Raw genomic sequence first — 20,990 nt, 5'->3', positions numbered from 1 at the left:
GTGAACCATTTTCTCCTTTAACTGCAGGATGCCATGTTCAGTGAAGGATGGCTGGCAACACTGGAAGCCTAGCCTCAAGTGCAGTTTCTCCTGATGTGGTCTGACTCTGAACAAGATTCTGTATAAATAAGTATCACTTCCTCCCCATAGTGTTCCAGCTCCTGGAGGAAAAGACAACAATGAATTTGCCTTGGTTCCTGTGGACAGGCAATGACATAGCTTTGGCTTTTTGTTGGAAGTGAGCCTGAAGTGAAGGGGCTAATTGATGACAAGCTCCTGGCTTCTCGATCCACTGAGGCCTGTGAGCATGCCCTTAGGCTGTCAGCGCAGAGGTGTCAGCTGCAAGCATTTGGGAGCAGTCCCTTGCAGAGGATGTTGGTTTTCTTATTGCAGGGTTCCTCTTTACCCCAGTGCAAGACTTCCTGCTGTCATCCCAAAGGAATCACAGCGTCAGAGTGACTCCTCCTGGCTGGCAGCATGAGTTGTTCTTCGGAGACAAGGGCAACCTGGAACCCGGAAAACATGCTCCCCAGCAGTAACCAAGAAACCAGAGGCTTGGGTTTTGGTTACAAGCTGAGTAATGCTGTGTAATTAAATAGTCATGGATAAAATTATACCTTTGTTGTTTTAACTGTGTGTGCATGTGTATGGTTGTTTGTGTAAAGAAACAATAAAAGGAACCATTCAGCCCCTCAATCTCGTTCTACCATTCAATGATCTATGGGGAGGGTGTGGAAATGGTGCAGAAGGCATTCACCAGGATGTTGCCTGGATTAGAGAGTATAAACAATAAGGAAAGGTTGGACAAACTTGGGTTGTTCTCCCTAGAGCGTCGAAGGCTGAGGAGAGACTTGATAGAGGCTTTTTAAATTATGAGAGGCATAGATAGGTAGACAGTCAGAATCTTTTCCCCAGGGTAGAAATGTCAAATACCAGAGAATCAAAATGAGAACTTAAGGACATGCTTTTAAGGTGGGGGGGGGGGGGGAGGAGAGATTAAAGGCAATGTGAGGGGCAGAGAGTGGTAGGAGCCTGGAATGGGTTACCGGGGTAGTAGTGGAAGCAGGTAGTTTGGTGGAGTTTAAGAGGCCTTTAGATAGACACATGAATATGAAGGGAATGGAGGGATATGGATGATACACAGGAGGAGGACAAGATCGGTACAACATCATGAGCCAAATGGCCTGTCCAGTGCTATACTGTTCTGTTCTATATTCTATATCATAATTCCACTCTCTGCCAAAACCCTAACTGTTCACCCAACAAAGATTCATCAAATTTGAAGCAAAAAAACTTAACGATGATTAAAAATAAAGATGAATTGGCGTACAGGAAGGAAATAGGAGAGTTTAGTGGCATGGTGTCATGACAACAATCTTTCCTCAATGTTAGCAAAACAAAAGAGCTGGTCATTAACTTCAGGAAGGCAGGCGGTGCACATGCTCCTGCCTACATCAACGGTGCTGAGGTCGAGAGGGTTGAGAGCTTCAAGTTCCATCACTAATAGCCTGTCCTCATCCAACCACGGCCAAGAAAGCTCACCATCGCCTCTACTTCCTCAGGAAGCTAAAGAAATCTGGCATGTCCTCTTTGACACTCACCAACTTTTATCGATGCACCATAAAAACCATCCTAACTGGATGCACCACGGCTTGGTATGGCAACTGCTCTGCCCGGGACCGCAAGAAACTGCAGAAAGTTGTAAACGCAACTCAGCACATCACAGAAACCAGCCTCCCCTCCATGGACTCTGTCTACACTTCTCACTGCCTCGGTAAAGCAGCCAGCATAATCAAAGACCCCATCCACCCCCGACATTCTCTCTTCTCCCCTCTCCCATCGGGCAGAAGATATAAAACCCTGAAAGCATGTACCAGCAGGTTCAAGGACAGCTTCTATCCCACCATCATAAGACTATTGAATGGTCCCCTAGTATGATAAGATGGACTCTTGACCCCATAATCTTCCTCATTATGGCCTTGCACCTTATTGTCTACCTGCACTGCACTTTCTCTGTAGCTGTTACGTTTTCCTCTGCACTCTGTATTGTTTTACCTTGTATTACCTCAATGCACTGTGTAATGAATTGATCTGTATGAACAGTATGCAAGACAAGTTTTTCCACTGTACCTCGGTACAAGTGACAATAATAAACCAATGCCACTTCCAGTTCCAACAAACAATCTGATGGAGGAACTCAGCGGATCGAGCAGCATCTGTAGGGGAAAAGAAATTGTTGATGTTTTAGGTTGAAACACTGCATCAGTTGACAATCCCTTCCCCCCACAGATGCTGCTCAACCCACTGAGTTCCTCCAGCAGACTGTTTGTTGCTCCAGGCTCCAGCATCTGTAGTCTCTTGTGTCTTCATCAGTTATGAAGTTTTTCCCTAGCCTCCACAGGTTTTGGGGAAGAGGTGTTCCAGGTTTCTGGCACCCCTTGTGTGAGGTTACCTGGCATCACACCTGAGTGGCCTGGTTCCAACTCCTCTGTTCTGCACCAAAACTCCCTCCCAGAGGAATCAGTTACTCTCTCTCTATCCTATCAAACTGCTTTAATCATCGGAATAGATTAGCCCTTCATCTGTACTTGAGAGAGCACAAGCTTGCCCTCAGAATAAAACCCCTCCAGTCCTGGTATCATTGTGGTGACTTGGTGCTCCACTGCACACTCCGCACCAGACTCCCATGCCCAATCCCAGGCTGACAGTCCTCCCTGAGATGTGGGTCTGGCTGTTTATAATCTCCAGATGAAGTTGACACAGGATCCTGTTCAACTATACTGTAAGATCTTCACCCCACCACCACACACCAGCATCTTGACCTCTGAAGGTGAAAGCCAACATTGTTTCAGCTTGTATAAACAAGCCCAGCTTCTTCCACCAGTTTATAGTGATTTCTGCAGTTCAACCCCTCAGCCTTTCAGCGCCTCCACCTAGCAGACCAATTAGGAAATTCTCTGATCATCCTTTCTTCCATCCAAGGTGGCTGACTCCCACACACACCACAATTTTCAATTTTGTCCATTCACTAAGATCACCACTGTCAGTCCTTCACACATGTGCAATGAGTGCATGTGTGTCTGTAGCACATACATGTGTGTGTGTGTGTGTGTGTGTGTGCGTGTGTGTTTGTGTGTGTGTGTGTATGAATGCAACTATGATTATGAGTGAGCTTATGTGAGTGTATATACGTGGGAGTGAGTGCATCTGCAAGTATATGTAAGTGTACAAATGTTTGAGTACATGCATCTGGCACATGTATGTACATGGATGAGGAAGTCTATGAGTGATTGTGACTGGACATGCGAGTCATAGAGTCATAGAGCAATACAGCACGGATACAGGACCTTCGAACCAACCAGTCCCTGCCAACCACGGTGCCCACCCAGCTAGTCCCAATTTCCTGCGTTCAGCCCATATCCCTCAAAGCCCCGCCCCTCCATGTGCCTATCCAAGTATCTTTTAAATGTTGTTATTGTACCTGCCTCAACCACTTCCTCTGGCAGCTCGTTCCATATACTCACCACTCTCTGCGTGAAAAAGTTGCCCCTCAGGTCTCTTAAATCTTTCCCCTCTCACCCTAAACCTATGCCCCCTGGTTTTGGACTCACCTACCCTAGGAAAAAGACTGTTACCATCCACCTTTTCTATGCCTCTCATAATTTTAAATCTCATAATCTATAAGGTCATTTCTTCTTCTCCTACGTTCCAAGGAATAAAGATCTAGCCTGGCTAATCTCTCCATATAATTCAGGCCCTCCAATCCTGGCAACATCCTTATAAACCCTCTCAGCACCTTTTCCAGTTTTAACCACGTCTTTTCTGTAACAGGGCGACCAAAACTGTACACAATACTCCAAGTGCGGCCTCACCAACGACTTATAGAACTGTAACATAATGTCCCAACTCCAGTACTCAGTGCCCTGACTGATGAAGGCCAGTGTGCTAAACGCCTTTTTCACTACCCTGTCTACCTGTGACGCCGCTTTCAATGAGCTATGTACTTGTACTTCTAGGTCCCTCTTCCATTATACTCCCTAGTGCCCTACCATTCATAGTATAAGTCCTACATTGGTTTGACTTTCCAAAATACATCACCTCACATTATCTGTATTGAAATCCATTTGCCACTACTCGGCCCACTTCCTTAACTGATCAAGATCCCCCTGTAGCATACAATAACCTTCTTCACTATCAACAACACCTCCTAATTTCATGTCATCTGCAAACTTATTGATCAAGCCTTGTGCATTCGCGTCCAAATGACTTATATAAATAACGAACAACAAGGGTCCCAACGTTGGCCCCTTCGGCACACCACTAGTCATTGGCCTCCATTCCAAGAAACAACCTTCAACCACCACCCTCTGCTTCCTACCTCCAAGCCAATTTTGAATCCACCTAACTGGCTCTCCCTGGATTTATAGAACATAGAACAGTACAGCACAGGAACATGCCCTTTGGCCCACGATGTTGTGCTGAACCAATTACATTAGTAATAAAATGCCCACCTAAACTAATCCCTCCTGCCTACACAATGTCCATATCCTACCATTTCCCTCACATTCATGTGCTTTGAAAACATGGACTGGAGTATGTTTAGAGAAGCAGCCACCTATGACCATACCATCAATTTGGAGGAGTATGCAGCTGTGGTGACTGACTACATCAACAAGAGCATTGACGATGTCACTGTCATCAAAACCATCGCCACACGTGCCAACCAGAAGCCATGGCTGACAGCAGAGATACATCAACTGTTGAAAACCCGAGACATTGCCTTCAGGTCAGGTGATGTGGCAGCCCTCAGGACAGCGAGGGCCAACCTGTTCTGTGGCATCAGGGAGGCAAAGAGGAGTTATGCCCAGAAGATCCAGGGCTACTCCTCTGATACCAAGGACACAAGACGTCTGTGGCAGGGCATCCAGGCCATCACGGACTACAAGCCCCCACCTGGCACTTGCGACAATGACACCTCCCTCCCAGATGCACTGAACAACTTTTATGCTCGGTTTGATGCACTTAACGACGAACCTGGGAGCAAGACACCTCCACCGCTCAATGACCAGGTACCTTGTCCTCAGCTAGTGTGAGGAAGATATTATCCAGGGTTGACCTTCGGAAATCAGTGGGACCTGATAACATACCTGGCCATGTGCTCAGGGACTGTGCAGACCAGCTGGCAGATGTATTCACCAACATCTTTAATGTTTCTTTGAGCCAAGCAGTTGTCCCCGTATGTTTCAAATCTACCAGCATTATACCAGTGCCTAAAAAGACACCTGTAACCTGTTTAAATGACTACCGCCCCGTGGCACTGACTTCAGTCATCATGAAGTGCTTCCAGAGGTTAGTCTTGCAACACATTAAATCCATTCTCCCTCCCTTACTGGACCCCCTTCAGTTTGCATACTGCCCCAATCAGTCAACCGAAGATGCAGTGTCCTTTGCCCTCCACCTAGCTTTGTCTCACCTAGATCAAAGGGACACATGTTAGAATGCTCTTTATAGACTTCAGCTCCGCCTTTAATACTATCGTCCCACAGAGCCTCATAAGGAAGCTACACCTACTGGGCCTTAGCACCTCCACCTGCAATTGGATTCTGGACTTGCTCTCTGAAAGGCCACAGTCAGTTTGCATTGGAAATACCATCTCAAAAATCACCAGGCTGAGCACTGGAGCCCCACAGGGCTGCGTACTCAGTCCACTGCTGTTCACACTGCTGACCCATGACTGTTCTGCCAACTCAAGCTCCAACCATATCATCAAGTTTGCTGATGATACAACAGTGGTGGCCTCATCAGCAGGAATGATGAAACAGCTTACAGAGAGGAGGTGGCGAGGCTGGCGGATTGGTGCTCAGTCAACAATCTCTCCTTGAACGTGGACAAAACAAGAGAGATGATTGTGGATTTTAGAAAGGCTCAGGCTGACCACTTACCCCTGTGCATCAATGGCATCATTGTACAGAGAGTCAGCTGTTATAAGTTCTTGGGAATACATATAGCAGACGACATGTCCTGGTCAACTAACATCTCTTCCCTCGCCAAGAAGGCACAACAGCATCTCCACTTTTTACGGCGGCTAAAAAGAGCAAACCTGCCCTCCCCCACCCTCACTACATTCTACAGGGGTACCATTGAGAGTGTCCTGACCAGCTGCATCTCTGCCTGGTACGGTAACTGTAACATCTCTGACCGTAAGTCTTTGCAGAGAATTGCGAGTACAGCGAAAAAGATCATTGGAGTACCTCTTCCCTCTATCTCCGATATTTACAATACACGACGCACATGTAAGGTTTATAGAATTATAGACGACCCTTCTCATCCATCCCACGACCTATTTGTCCCACTGCCGTCTGGCAAGCGGTACCGGAGCATCCGGGCCAGAGCTACTGGATTGCACAACAGCTTTTTCCCCCAGGCTGTCAGGCTCCTGAATACCCTGGTAGACAAATGCCACGTCAAAAGCTCTGGTTTGCACAACGGCATATAAGGACTTTGGCTGCTGCTGAACATGTTTATACAATGAGTACAACACACTGAGCTTGTATTTCTCTTGTCCAACTCGGTTTTGCACTAACTCTGCACTAAGTTTGTATTTTGTATATATTTTTTTTGCACTATTTGTACTTGCACTATTTTTTTTGATTTTTTTTGTTTTTTGTTTGTGTTTATTGTATGTCTTCTGTTCTATGCATGTCCTCTGTTGTGTGAGTCTGGGGGAAACGACATTTCGTTCCGCCATGTGTTTTTATAGCATGGATGAATGACAATAAAGTTGAACTTGAACTTGAACTATCCAAGAGCTTCTTGAACGTCTATCGTATCTGCCTCCACCACCACCCCTGGCAGCACATTCCAGGCACCCACCACACTCTGTGTAAAAAAACTTGCCCCGCACATCTCCTTTGAACTTCCCCCTCTCACGTTAAATGCTTGCCCTCTGGTATTAGATATTTCAACCCTGGGGAAAAGATACTGGCTATCTACTCTATCTATGCCTCTCATAATCTTATAAACCTCTATCAGATCTCCCCTTAGCCTCTGCCGCTCCAGAGAAAACCACCCAAGTTTGTCCAACCTATCCTCATAGCACATGTCCTCTAATTCAGGCAGCATTTTGGTAAACATCTTCTGCACCCTCTCCAAAGCCTTGATATCCTTCCTATAATGAGGCAACCAGAATGGAATGCAATATTCCAGATGCGGCCTAATTAAAGTTTCATAAAGCTGCAGCATAACTTCCTGACTGTTGAACGCAGTGCCTCGACTAATGAAGGCAAGCATGCCATATGCCTTCTTCACCGTCCTATCAACCTGTGTAGCCACTTTCAGGGAGCTATGAACTTGGACCCCAAGATCCCTCTGCTCATCAACACTTAAGGGTCTTGCCATTAACAGTTTACTGTCTCTTTACATTTGATCTCCCAAGGTGCAACACTTCACATTTGGACAGGTTGAGTTCCAACTGCCATTTCTCCACCCATATGTGCAACTGATCTATATCCCGCTGTCTGCTTTGCCAGTCTACTATGCTATCTACAACACTACCAATCTTCGTATCATCTGCAAATTTACTAACCCACCCATGTACATTTTCATCCAGGTCATTTATATACATCACAAACAGCAGAGGTCCCAGTACAGATCCCTGAGGAATGCCACTGGATCCACAGATCCCTGAGAAACACCTCCAGCTAGAATAAGTCCCATTGACCACTACCCTCTGTCTTCTACAGGCAAGCCAGTTCTGAATCCAAATGGCCAATTCACCTTGGATTCCATGCATCTTAATCTTCCGGATGAGCCTCCCATGAGGGACCATTCCTTGGGACCTAACCTTTCAGACCAGCCTGCCATGCCAGACCTTGTCGAAAGCCTTGCTAAAGTCCAAATAGACAATATCTATTGTGTATGGATATAAGCATGAATGTGTATGTATGTGCATGTGATCATGGGAAAGGTAGCACAGTAGTTTGGTGTGTGTAAGTAAGAGTGTGTTTGTGAGAGAGAGTCTGTGTGTGTAAGTGTGTGTGTGTGTGTATGTAGAGAGAGTGACTGAGACATAATGTATGTATGTGTGTGTGTGTGGGTGTGAGAGTGTGTGTGTGTGTGGGTGTGTGTGTGTGGGTGCGTGGGTGTGTGTGGGTGTGTGTGGGTGTGAGAGTGGGTGTGAGAGTGTGTGTGAGAGAGTGTGTATGTTTGTGTATGAGTGAATATGTGAGTATGTGTGAGTGAGGAGAGTCAACCACTGAATCAATAAATCAAAGATGGCCATTTGGCTCACCAAGTTGGTCACAGGGTCATACAGCACATCAGTCCCATTCCCCCAATCTTTCCCCATAGCCCTGCAAATTACTATCTCTACAGTACTGATTAGATTCCCCTCTGTAGGCCTTGACTGATTCTGTTTTCACCCCACCACAGGCCGTGGGTTCCAAACCATCACTGCTCTCTATGTGGAAAAGCTTCTCCTCACATCGTCCTCATATCTTTTGCCCGAAATTTGAATCTATTCCCCTGTCCTCAAGCTGACGGCTTCCCTCTGCCTCCCCTATCTAAATCATTATGAGCTTGTTCACTTCTATCAAACCTCCTCTCAACCTCCTCTGCTGCATGAACCAGCCCAGCTGCTCCAGCTAAACTTTATAGCTCTGTAACTGACACCGGATAGACCATTCACTGTAACACCGGGCAGTATTGAAGGAACACCCAGACCAACATTGGGACAGTGCTGAGAGAACATGTAGGACAACACTGAGCAGTACTGAGGGAGCACCCAGACTGATTTCAGGATAGCGCGGAGGGAGCACCTACAGCAACACTGGGACAGCACCGAGGGAATGCTTGGGACAATACCAGGGCAGTGCTGGGCAATAACTAGGGCAGTGATGAAAAAGCACATGGGGCAACATCAGACAGTGTTAAGGGAGCCCCTGGACCAACAAAGGAGCTGTTCTGACGGAATCCCAGGTGACAATGTGCCAGATGACCAAGCTTTCACTGCTGTTAAAATCCCTCATCCATGGAACCACAAATTTGGGGAAAAATTTCTCCTCACATCTCCCCTGTATCTTTTGCCCATTACATTGAAAGTTCAATCCACTGAAAGCTGAAATGCTGAAAGCCAGACCCGAAACATTCATTGTTTCTCAATCCACAGATACTGCCTGACCTGCTGAGTGTTTCAGATTTCCAACGTCTGAAGTTTTGATTTTCATGTGTGTGAGTGCACTGCTGTGTGACTCAGTGAGTGAGTGCACAGTCATTGAGTCATAGAGACATACAGCATGGAAACAGGCCCTTTGGCCCAACTGGTCCATGCCAACCAAATGCTCAGCCAAGCTAGTGCCATTTGCCCACGTTTGGCCCATATCCATCTAAATCTTTCCTATCCATGTACCTGTCCAACTGTCCTTTAAAAGCTGCTGTTGTACCCGTCTCAACCGCTTCCTCTGGCAGGTCATTCCACATACCCACCACCCTCTGTGTAAAAAAGTTTTCCCTCAAGTTCCTATTAAATCTTTCCCCTCTCACCCTAAACCTATGCCCTTTACTTCTTGATTCCCCAACCTTAGGAAAAATTCTGAACGCATCCACCCTATCTATGCCCCTCATGATTTTATACACCTCTATACGTGAGTCTGTGAGTAAGGAATTGTGTGAGTGACTGAGTGCATATGAGTGAATGTCTGTGTAAGCGAGTGTGTGAGTGAGAGGGTGCGTTTGATTTAGCGTAAACAAGTGATTGTGTGTGAGGCAGAAATCTGAGTCACACCTGGTGGTAAATGGTGAAGTCCGTGGTAATTGGAGCCTCACTCCCCATTGGTAATAAACATCTCACCTGAGCGTCCCCGCCCTCCCCAAGTTATTGGCTGCCTGCTGCTCCTGCTCCTGAGTTGGAGTTTTCTCCTTATAAGGGATGGAATGTGGAGAGGACCAGTGACGCTGAACCCCTATTCTGCCTGGGGCTCTTTCTGCATGTCAAGGCACTCCTGCTCACTGACTCATTTCTGTAAAGAGAAGTCAGGGACAAACCTCAATAATGGTGACCATGACACTGTCAGATTGGTGTAAAATTCCCCACCACCCCTCTCCCCGGATCATTAACATCCCTCAGAGAAGAAAATTTGCCACCCTTTCCTGGTTTGGATCTCACTGTAACTCCAGGCCAACACCAAAAAAGACCCAGTTTGAAGCTGTGCAAACCAATCAACGGCAATAAGGACAGTTTTATTATGTCCTGATGTGGTCACAGCTTAGAATGTTAACAGCTTCCTGAACTCCTGAACTATTCCAGCATCTTCAGTCTCTTGTGTCTCCACCTTCCTGAACTATCCTGCAAACCAGCAAGACACTCAAGATCATGCAAGTGTTTTCTTGGTGGAATTGTGTCGAGTCTCCATCAAAATAGACAAGCCACTCAGCCCCACTGAACATGCTAGTATTGATCAACACACAAAGGAGTTGGAGGAACTCAGTGGGTCAGGCAGCATCTATGGAGGGAAGTGGACAGTTGATGTTTCGTGTTGAGACCCTTCACCTGGACTGACCTTCATCTGCATGCTGGTACTGATGCTGAATTCTAGTTCCTTCCCTCACTGTACCCCATCACTCCCACCTCCACCCCCAGGTCAACTCACCCTGTCAATACATTCAACTGCAAGCATAAAACCCCAGAAACCCAAGGATCCATTAATGAGGCACCGTGAAAAGTTTAAATAAATCAGACGGGAGTTTCTGAATGTCACCCCATCCACTACTCTAAACATTCACTCCCTCCACCCCAGTGCGCATTAAAGTAAGAAGGGGCAAACTTAAAGGAGATCTGAGGCGTAGGTTTTTCACATCGAGGGTGGTGGTTATTTGGAACAAGCTGGTACAGGTAGGTACAATTACAACGCTTAAAAGGCATTTGGACAGGTATTTAGATAGGAAACACATAGAGGGATACAGACTAATGCAGACAAATGGGATTAGTGTAGCAAGGCATCATGGTCAGCGTGGAAAAGGTGTGCTGAAAGGGCCGTTTCTGTGCCGTATGGTTCTGTGATTCTAATTGTTACCCAGAGACCAGGAAAAAGTTTGATCTATCTATCTTGGAGTGAGACAGACCCCATTGTGTCAGAGTGCTGGTCATGGTGACGAGCAAAAGAACAGAGAACCTGTTGTCCTGTGAGCTGTGACACACAACGAAAGGGTGGGATAAATGTAGAAACCTACAAAGGGAGAAGTAGGAGCAGGTCATTCGGCCATTCAAGCCTGCTCCACCACTTTATATGTCCTTGGTAGATCCTCTATCTCAGTGTTCAATTCTTGCTCTCTCTCCATATACAAGATATCTTTATTTGTCACATGTACATCGAAACACATCTTTTGCATCTTTTGAAATGCATCTTTTGCGTAGAGTGTTCTGGGGGCAGCCCGCAAGTGTTGCCACGCTTCCAGTGCCAATGTAGCATGCCCACAACTTCCTAACCCGTACGTCTTCGGAATGTGGGAGGAAACCGGAGCACCCGGAGGAAACCCACACAGACACAGGGAGAACATACAAACTCCTTACAGACAGTGGCCGGAATTGAACCTAGGTCGCTGGTGCTGAAAAAGCATTTCACTAACCGCTACACTACATAACAAGTTCAGGAGTAAAATGTGCAGGGCTGTGGGGAGGGACCATGGAACCGGGACTAATCGGAGAGCACTCTCACAGACTCACAAGTTTTACGGGCCAAGTGCAACATGTTGGCTTATTCTACGACTCAAGTCCTTTAAACTATGGAACAACAACTTGCCTTTAACACCTGAAACAGTCAAACCTCTCAAGATCCTGAAGAAGCTTGACATGGTGGATGTGGAGAGGACATTTTCTCTTGTAAGTGAATCTGGAACTAAGGGTCACTGTTTAAAAACAAAAATTCACCTGGTTAAGATAGAAATGGGACAATTTTTTTTCTCTCAGAGGGCCATGAATTTTCGAATTCTGTTCCTCAAAGGGCAGTGAAAGAAGATTCTTAGAATATTTTTAAGACAGAGGTAGGTGGGTTCTAGATAAGCAAGCAGATGAAAGTGTACTAGTGATATATGGGATTGTGGAGCTGAGGTTACAGTCAAGTCAACATGGTCTGATAATAAAGAGCAAACTGCTGGAGGAACTCAGCAGGTCAAGCAGAATCTGTGAAAGGAAAGGAATTGTCGACGTTCAGGGTCGAAACTCTGCATCAGTACTGATTGTACATGGCGGAAAGGTCTCCACCTGCCCCTAATTCTTATGCTAGGTAAGCCCATCATTAAACGGTACATGAAGCTGAGCTACACAGGGCCACATAAAGGCAGGTGACAAATCTAATCAGTGAGTTAGGCTTTAAAGGGAATTTTAAAAGAGAGGAGGGGAGCTAAGAATGATAGAGGGGAAATTTCAGTGCAGAGGGCCGAGGCAGCCGAAGGCACAGTTCCCAATGCAGAGATAGAAATCAGGGATATACAAGAGGATAGAGTGCAGAGAGATCTTCAAATTCGAATAGAGACTGTTCAGGTTGAAGGATTAACATAAAAGGTGCTGGAGGAAATCAGTGAGTCAGGCAGCATCTATGGAAGGAAATGGACAGTCGACGTTTTGGGTCAAGTCCCTTCATCTGGACTCAGGGGTCCATTTTCCTCCATAGATGCTGCCTGACCCACTGAGCTCCTCCAGCGCCTTTTGTGTTGCTCCATATTCCAGCATCTGTAGTCTCTTGTGTCTCCAGGTTGAAAGATTTTACTTGGAGAAATTGGGAGGAGCAGGTCATTGTATTGTACAAGACCAGCTGTTTTTTCTCCTGTGACTCCTGTCCCAGACCCGCTCTTTTGCCCTGCCTGCACTCTGAAGTGACCCAGTGAGCCACTCCAACCAGTTCTACTGGGTGGTTCACCTCCTCTTCCTGGGCATCGAATCCTGACCATGACAGTGTGCCCACATCCCAAGAACAAATGTGTCGGAAATGGGCTGGTGTGCAAACCTGTGGCACCAGGATGAATGATGCCACACCCTGCTTAATTTGGTGTCTTGTTCTGATGATTCACTGACGGGAAGATCCCACTGACAAGCAGTCTCTGAACTTGCTCTACCTCTTTAGCTGCCAAGGTGTGGCACAGCAGCCTCTGCAGGTTAATTACCAAATAAGGTAAAGTCTCTGCAGTTTGTGAGCCGGCGGAATGCACAGGGTTTAACCCTTGGAGTGCTGGTGGCCCTTGTGCAAGGTATGTCCACAGTTCCAATGCTACCTGCTCCTGCCACCACCCCTGAAGGGGTAAGCCTTGCAGGGTACACGGCCAACTCCAGCCCATCGTGGTAGTAGCCAGGATCAAGGCTCAGACATCCTTCTTCCATTGTGTCAGGTTGTCAAGGTGAGGGGTCTGGTTTCCTCTTTCAGTTCTGGTTCACCCACCACCCCTGAGCTCAAACAATGTTCCGTCTTTTTTTAAATGCTTCCATGATCTCACCTGTCCCTCCAACCCTGCAACAACTGAAATGCCAGCTTTGCCAGTAATGTCCACATCCTGGGAGAACTTTTCTTTATTCATTTTTAAATTGTGAAGATTACCAAAACATTAAAACTGATTAAATATGTGGGTCAGTCTCTGTGATTGAACTAAGGCCCCAAACTCTTAATGGCTAGTTTAAACTCCTCAATTGACTTTCATTGGTTATAGCCTAGTCATATGATAGGAATGTGGGTGGAGCCTCAGGTTCTATAAAGGGAGAGAGCTAAACTGGGAGTAGGTTGTGTTGGAGTTTGTGTTGAAGACAGCATTAGCACTATTCTCCTGAGGTAGAATAAAGATTGGGTTGTTCTGGATGAATTGCTGGTCTAGTGTGTTGAGTACTATGTGCTTTGTATTCTTGTTTCACTGTTAATGGATTTTCTTTCTATTTCAGTTATCTCCTGCTTGCTGTAAGCCATGGCTGATGATGAGATTGCCGCACTGGTGGTGGACAATGGATCTGGGATGTGCAAGGCTGGGTTTGCGGGAGATGATGCCCCCAGAGCGGTGTTTCCCTCCATTGTGGGGCGGCCTCGGCACCAGGTGAGTCCTCCAGTGCAAAGCCTTAACTCCTGATGCAGGGTTTTGACCTGAAATGGCAACTCTCCTCCCCCACAGATACTGCCTGACCAGCTGAGTTCCTCCAGCAGGTTGTTTGTTGCTTCAGATTCCAGTGTCTGAAGTCTCTTTTGTCTCCAAGCTTTAACTCCTGTTGTGTAATGCTAGATAGGCAAATATCCTGGTTTACCATAGAACCATACAGCACAAAACAGGCCCTTTGGCCCACCATGTTGTGCTGTCCATCAAACCACACTATCTAACCCTTTCCTCCTGCATATCCCTCTATCTCACATTCCTCCATATGCCTATCTAACAAACTCTTGAAGCTGTCTAATGTATCTGCCTCCACCACCACCCCAGGCAGTGCATTCCATGCGCCAATCACTCTCTGGGTGAAAAATCTCCCCTGAACCTCCCACCCATAACCTTAAAGCTATGCCCTCTCGTCTTGAGCATTGGTGCCCTGGGAAGGAGGTGCTGACTGTCTACTCTATCTATTCCTCTCAATATTTTATATACCTCTATCATGTCTCCTCTCATCCTCCTCCTTTCCAGTGAATAAAGCCCTAGCACCTTAAGCCTCTCCTCATATTCCATACGCTCTAATCAAGGCAGCATCCTGGTAAATCTCCTCTGCACCCTCTCCAACACCTCCATATCCTTCCTATAATGCAGTGACCAAAACTGAACACAGTACTCTAAGTGTGGTCTAACTGGAGTTTTGTAAAGCTGCATCATCACTTTGCGGCTCTTAAACTCAATCCCATGATTTATGAAAGCTAACATCCCATAGGCCTTCTTAACTGCTCTATCCACCTGTGAGGCAACTTTCAGTGAACTGTGAATATGAACCCCCAGATCCCTCTGCTCCTCTACACTGCCAAGTACCTTGCCATTTACCTTGTACTCTGCCCTGGAGTTTGTCCTTCCAAAGTGTACCACCTCACACTTCTCCAGATTGAACTCCATCTGCCACTTGTCAGCCCAGCTCTGCATCCTATCAATATCCCTCTAAGCTCCGACAGCCTTCCACACTATCCACAACACCGCCGACCTTAGTGTTGTCCGCAAACTTACTAACCCAGCCTTCCACCCCCTCATCTAAATCATCTATAAATATCACAAAGTAGAGGTCCCAGAACTGATTCCTGCGGGACACCACTAGTCACTGGCCTCCAATCCGAGGGCACTCCTTCCACCACAACCCTCTGCTTTCTACATGCAAGCCAATTCCTAATCCACACAGTCAAACTTCCCTGGATCCTTTGGCCTCTGACCTTCTGAAGAAGCCTACCATGAGGTACCTTATCAAACGCCTTACTAAAATCCATATAGACCACATCCACCGCACTACCCTCATCAATCTTCCTGGTCACCTCCTCAAAGAACTCTATCAGGCTTGAGGCAAGATCTTCCCTTCACAAATCCATGCTGGCTGTCCCTAATCAGTCCATGATTCTCTAGGTGTTCATAGATCCTATCCCTTAAAATCCTTTCTAACAGCTTACCCACCATAGACGTAAGGCTCACCGGTCTGTAATTCCCTGGACTATCCCTACTACCTCTTTTGAACAAGGGGACAACATTCGCCACCCTCCGGCACCGTCCCCATGGACGACGAGGACTCAAAGATCCTAACCAGCAGTTCAACAATCTCCTCCCTTGCCTCTTGAAGCAGCCTGGGGAAAATTCTGTCAGACCCCGGAGATTTATCCGTTTTGATATAATTTAACAACTTTGACACATCCTCTCTCGATATCTACAACCTCGAACATTACCCTTACCAGCACTCCCTTCTGCGTCATCAAGACCCCTCTCCTTGGTGAATACCGAAGAGAAGTATTAATTGAGAACTTCTCCCACTTCCGCCGCCTCCAGGCACATTCTCCCACCTTTGTCTTTGATCGGACCTACCTTTACCCTAGCCATTCTCCTACCTTTCATGGAGGTGAAAAAGGCCTTGGGATTTTCCTTAACCTTACTAGCTAATGCCTTTTCACGTCCCCTTCTAGTTCTCCTCAGCCCTTTAAGTTCCTTCCTTGCTACTCTATATTCCTCACAGGCCCTGTCTGAACCTTGCTGCTTATACCTTATGTATGCTACCTTCTTCTCCTTAACTAGTCGTCCAACCTCTCTCATCACCCACGGCTCCTTCACCCTGCCATTCCTTCTCTGCCTCACCGGGACATATTTATCCCTAACATCCTGCATAAGATCCCTGAACATCGACCACATCTCTATGGTACATTTCCCTTCAAAAAGGACATCCCACTTTACACTCCCAAGTTCTCTCCTTATAGCCTCATAGTTTGCCCTTCCCCAATTAAATATCATCTTGTCCTCTCTGCACCTGTCCCTGTCCATGACAATTTTAAAGGTTATGGAGCAATGGTCACTGTCCCCCAAATGCTCACCCACTGATGGATCCTTCACCTGTCCTGGTTCATTTCCTAAAACTAGATCTAGCATGACATTCCCTCTAGTCAGCCTGTCAACATACTGTGTCAGGAATCCCTCCTGGACACATTTAACAAATTCCGTCCCATCTAAACCTTTGGCACTAAGCAGGTTCCAGTCTATATTTGGGAAGTTGAAGTCTCCCATTATAACAACCCTGTTATTTTTGCTTCTCTCCAAACACTGCCTGCCAATCTGCTCCTCTATATCTCTACCGCTACCGGGGGTCCTATAGAATACTCCTAGTAGAGTAACTACTCCTTTCTTGTTCCTTACTTCCACCCATACAGACTCTAGAGATGATCCTTCTACAACATCCATCCTTTCCACAGCTGTAACAGTGTCCCTGACCAGTATCACCACCCCTCTTCTCCCCCCTTCCCTATCCCTCTTAAAACACCAAAAACCAGGAATATTCAATATCCACTCCTGCCCTGACGTCAGCCATGTCTCAGTAATAGCCACAATATCATAGACCCCCATACTTATCCAAGCCCTCAGTTCATCTCCCTTATTCCTGATGCTGCTTGCATTTAAGTAAACACACTTCAGTCCATCTACCTTACTACTTTTATAGCCTGTATTCTGCTTCTCCTTCCCCAAAGCCTGTCTACCTGTTTGATCTAACTTTCCCCATCCCCTTCTTCCTCTGACCTACTCCTCCGGTTCCCTTGGATCCTTTCCTTGGTATGTGATTCTAGGTTCTGTAGTATGTCCACTACTTGAAGTGGATGTGACTGGAGTTTCCAGTCTTAGGGGATCCTGAGACTTGAAGGAATTTCTTGAGATGGAGAGAAGAGGTGTTTGCTATGAAGTGATTCTGTTTCCCTGAGCTGATCCATGACTGTAGTTCTGTCATGCATGTGGGATCAATGGGTCTGTGACTTTTAGAGTTGACTAATGCAACAAAATCCAATAGTCACAGGGCAGTACAGCAGATACAAGTTGTTCAGCCTAGTGAGTCCATTGGTGCCCACCTGTTACTGTTAGTATTTTCAACTTGCAGTAGGATCAAAGAGCCATTATGCCCCATTAATGTCTTTTGGCAAACACTTTGCTAAGAGATGACTCCAGTAAAGTGATGTCTGATTCAACTGACCAATAGTGTTTATTTAAACCTTGATCCTTTCTCTGCAGCATAGTGATCACTGACAATGTCCAGGTTTCCCCTCATAGTGACTAATGGGACCAGGAGTCACTTTGCCCTGAAGTTCTGAGGACATTGCCAGTGTTAAGACTACACTTCTTAAAAATAAAAATAAGCTGTTTTCCTTTTAAGATAAATGAGGGATAGTTTTGGTGGCTCTTTTTTTGGCACCCTTCCTTGAAGGGTAGGGCAGCAATATTTGAATATTTAAGGCTGCAGTTGATGGGAATGGGTGAGTGGTTACTGTGGCTAGATGAGAATGCAGAGCTGAGGCTGCAATAGGTTTGGCTGTGAACTTGTTCAATGATAGAATGGGATTAAGTGGCTGCCTCCCCTTGCACATGAAGTAATGAAATTCTATTGTCTTTCAATTATCCTTTGGCTGTTGCTGGCATTTTCCACCTGTTCCTTGTTGGTGTGTGTGGTGACTAAGCAGCTGGAAGGCAGTTGGCCCCATTCTGTTTAGGGACTGCACACAAGTACTACCCAGTCAGAGCTGCCTGTTGGATAAGGTGGTAGACTGGCATGGGTGGTGGTTGCTTCATCCAATGATGACCCCAATATCATGGGGCTGGATCTGAAGTGCAACATGCATCCTCATCACTCTGAGGATAAGTCCTTTAAAACTACTATTAACTGACTCTTTCCTAGAGCCCTAAAATGAATTAAGCAGGGTTCCCTTGTTCCTAATCAACTGCTTCCACCAACCTTTTGGCCACTTGCACCATCCCTGAGCTCTTCATTATTTAAGTTATTGTAATTGCATAGATTGAGGTGCCTTGCAGAAAAGCATTTTTGCCTCAATAGTTTGTATGTAGAATGTTATTTGATACTCCACTGTTGTATTAAATACAGTTGCTTTAACACTCCTGATGAAATTTATTGAATCATCCTTCATTCAATTTCTCTATTCTAGGGTGTGATGGTGGGAATGGGTCAGAAAGACAGCTACGTTGGTGATGAAGCCCAGAGCAAGAGGGGCATCCTGACCCTGAAATATCCAATTGAGCACGGGATTGTGACCAACTGGGATGACATGGAGAAGATCTGGCACCACACCTTCTACAATGAGCTGAGAGTAGCCCCAGAGGAGCACCCTGTCCTCCTCACAGAGGCGCCCCTCAATCCCAAAGCCAACCGGGAGAAGATGACCCAGATCATGTTTGAGACCTTCAACACCCCAGCCATGTACGTTGCCATTCAAGCTGTGCTGTCCTTGTACGCCTCTGGCCGCACCACTGGTATTGTGCTAGATTCTGGAGACGGTGTGAGTCACACCGTGCCAATCTATGAAGGCTATGCCTTGCCACATGCCATCCTGCGTCTGGACCTGGCTGGCCGGGATCTCACCGACTACATGATGAAGATCCTGACTGAGCGTGGGTACTCCTTCACAACCACAGCCGAGAGGGAGATTGTCCGTGACATCAAGGAGAAGCTTGCCTATGTGGCTCTAGACTTTGATTCTGAGATGCAGACGGCCAGCTCCTCCTCGTCCTTGGAGAAAAGCTACGAGCTCCCTGATGGCCAAGTCATCACCATTGGCAATGAGCGTTTCAGGTGCCCAGAAACCCTCTTCCAACCCTCCTTCATTGGGATGGAATCTAGTGGGATCCATGAGACCTGTTTCAACAGCATCATGAAATGTGATGTGGACATCAGGAAGGATCTGTATGCCAACACAGTACTGTCTGGTGGAACCACCATGTTCCCAGGGATCGCTGATCGGATGCAGAAGGAAATCACAGCCTTGGCTCCAAGCACCATGAAGATTAAGATCATCTCCCCACCAGAGAGGAAGTATTCAGTATGGATCGGAGGTTCCATCCTGGCTTCTCTCTCCACCTTCCAGCAGATGTGGATCAGTAAGCAGGAGTATGATGAGTCTGGTCCCTCCATTGTCCATCGCAAGTGCTTCTAATTCACTGGAGATTAGAATTGATCTAACCTTGACTAAACTGCAGTTTTTATTTGCTTGCCCAACTTTGAGGTTGTGGGGGTGGTGATCATTCTTCATTGAAGTCTCCTGGTGTGTTCAGAACAGGCTGAGGGTCAATTATTCACATTGATCTTTGGATGTTTTGAGACACTGGAGATTAACCAACTTGGCCTTGCCAATTTATGAGCCAGTAATATCTACAGTCTAGCCTTGCATAAAATTTGGTGCTCTGATATAAAGTTTTTTAAAACTGACATGGGTGTTGAAGTAGTGAATTTGGTTGGTTTGTCCATGAAGCTCTACAATTGTCAGAATCAAAGAACATGAAACCAATCTCCCTGTGCAGGTTCACAATGGTTGAACTTCCCATTCCTTAATTATAACTTGGCATAGAATGTTGATGTTCTGGAAAATGGCTGAACTGATGAGGAAATTAAGACTTGTAATGGGTGGGGGTGTATGGAGAGAATGAGTTTGAGTTCCTCTCCTGGAAGGTTGTCAATTGCAGCTGGAAATATCATGTTGCAACAGTGAATTGTTGCTTTACTTGTCTGGTTATTGAGAAATATTAATAAAATGTGTATTTGGATGTAATTGATCTGTTTGAAGTTTCTCCTGCACCTTGTAACTTTCAAGTCTTATGGCAGGTGTCCATTTGGCCCTTGCCTTGAACAATCCAATCGATCCCACTTGCCCTGCTGTTTGTACCATAACCCCAAAATTTCAATGATTCTGGGGCAAAGAGCAGTTGTCTGACACAAATGGTGGAGGGAAGAGAGATTAAAGGGACAGATTTCTTTGCATGTGGGAAGGAATTGGTGCAAGATAACACCATTGTAAATGGGCTTATCAGCAATGATGTAGCCATGAGGGACTGCAGATGCTGGAATCTGGAACAAACAATCTGCTGGAGGAACTCGGTGGGTTGAGCAGCATCTGCAGAGGGGGTGTGGTGGGTGAAGATTTGTTGATGTTTTGGGTTGAAACCCTGCATCAGCACTGTTTCTTCAGAGATGATTGGAGATGAATCCCAAGGGGAAGTTGAGCTGTAGCTCAATTAGTTCTGAAATTCTCAAATGTGAGGATTGTAGAAGCAGGATGGAAGTTAAACTGGGTAACACCGTCTTGTGTTGGGGTTTAAGGGATGAATAAACAAATGTCAAAAGCAGCTTTTTGGTGATGGTTAAAAGTTATGGATTCTGGATTGCTCAAGATGTGAGGCTCAAAGGGATTGAACAAGGAATTTGTTCAAATGGAAACACAGGTCAACATCTCGGGTCAAAAACAGTAAATGCTAGAAATACTTCACAGGTTCAAATATTCTCTAAATTGGGAACAGTTAGAGAAATGACCATAAACATG

The 20,990-nt window shown here is 46.1% G+C and overlaps 1 protein-coding gene and 1 long non-coding RNA gene across 2 annotated transcripts in view; one reads left to right on the top strand and one right to left on the bottom strand.

The window, feature by feature from the left end:
- Positions 1-20,990, bottom strand: part of LOC127574140 (uncharacterized) — a 99,375-nt gene that overhangs the window by 54,341 nt on the left and 24,044 nt on the right. Inside the window, exon 3 of the long non-coding RNA XR_007956870.1 lies at positions 2,131-2,216. This is a non-coding gene — a long non-coding RNA (uncharacterized LOC127574140). The remainder of the gene's footprint in view (positions 1-2,130; positions 2,217-20,990) is intronic.
- LOC127574137 (actin, non-muscle 6.2-like) lies at positions 13,748-20,222 on the top strand. Its single transcript, XM_052022870.1, has 3 exons — positions 13,748-13,811; positions 13,919-14,067; positions 18,606-20,222. The coding sequence occupies exons 2-3, from the start codon at positions 13,942-13,944 to the stop codon at positions 19,608-19,610; spliced, it is 1,131 nt and encodes a 376-aa protein (XP_051878830.1). The 5' UTR covers positions 13,748-13,811; positions 13,919-13,941; the 3' UTR covers positions 19,611-20,222.

Source organism: Pristis pectinata, chromosome 9, assembly GCF_009764475.1.
Source record: "Pristis pectinata isolate sPriPec2 chromosome 9, sPriPec2.1.pri, whole genome shotgun sequence".
In the NCBI taxonomy this organism is placed as follows: domain Eukaryota; kingdom Metazoa; phylum Chordata; class Chondrichthyes; order Rhinopristiformes; family Pristidae; genus Pristis; species Pristis pectinata.
Note: the sequence above shows the minus strand (reverse complement) of the source record. Positions and strands in the feature narration are given on the sequence as shown.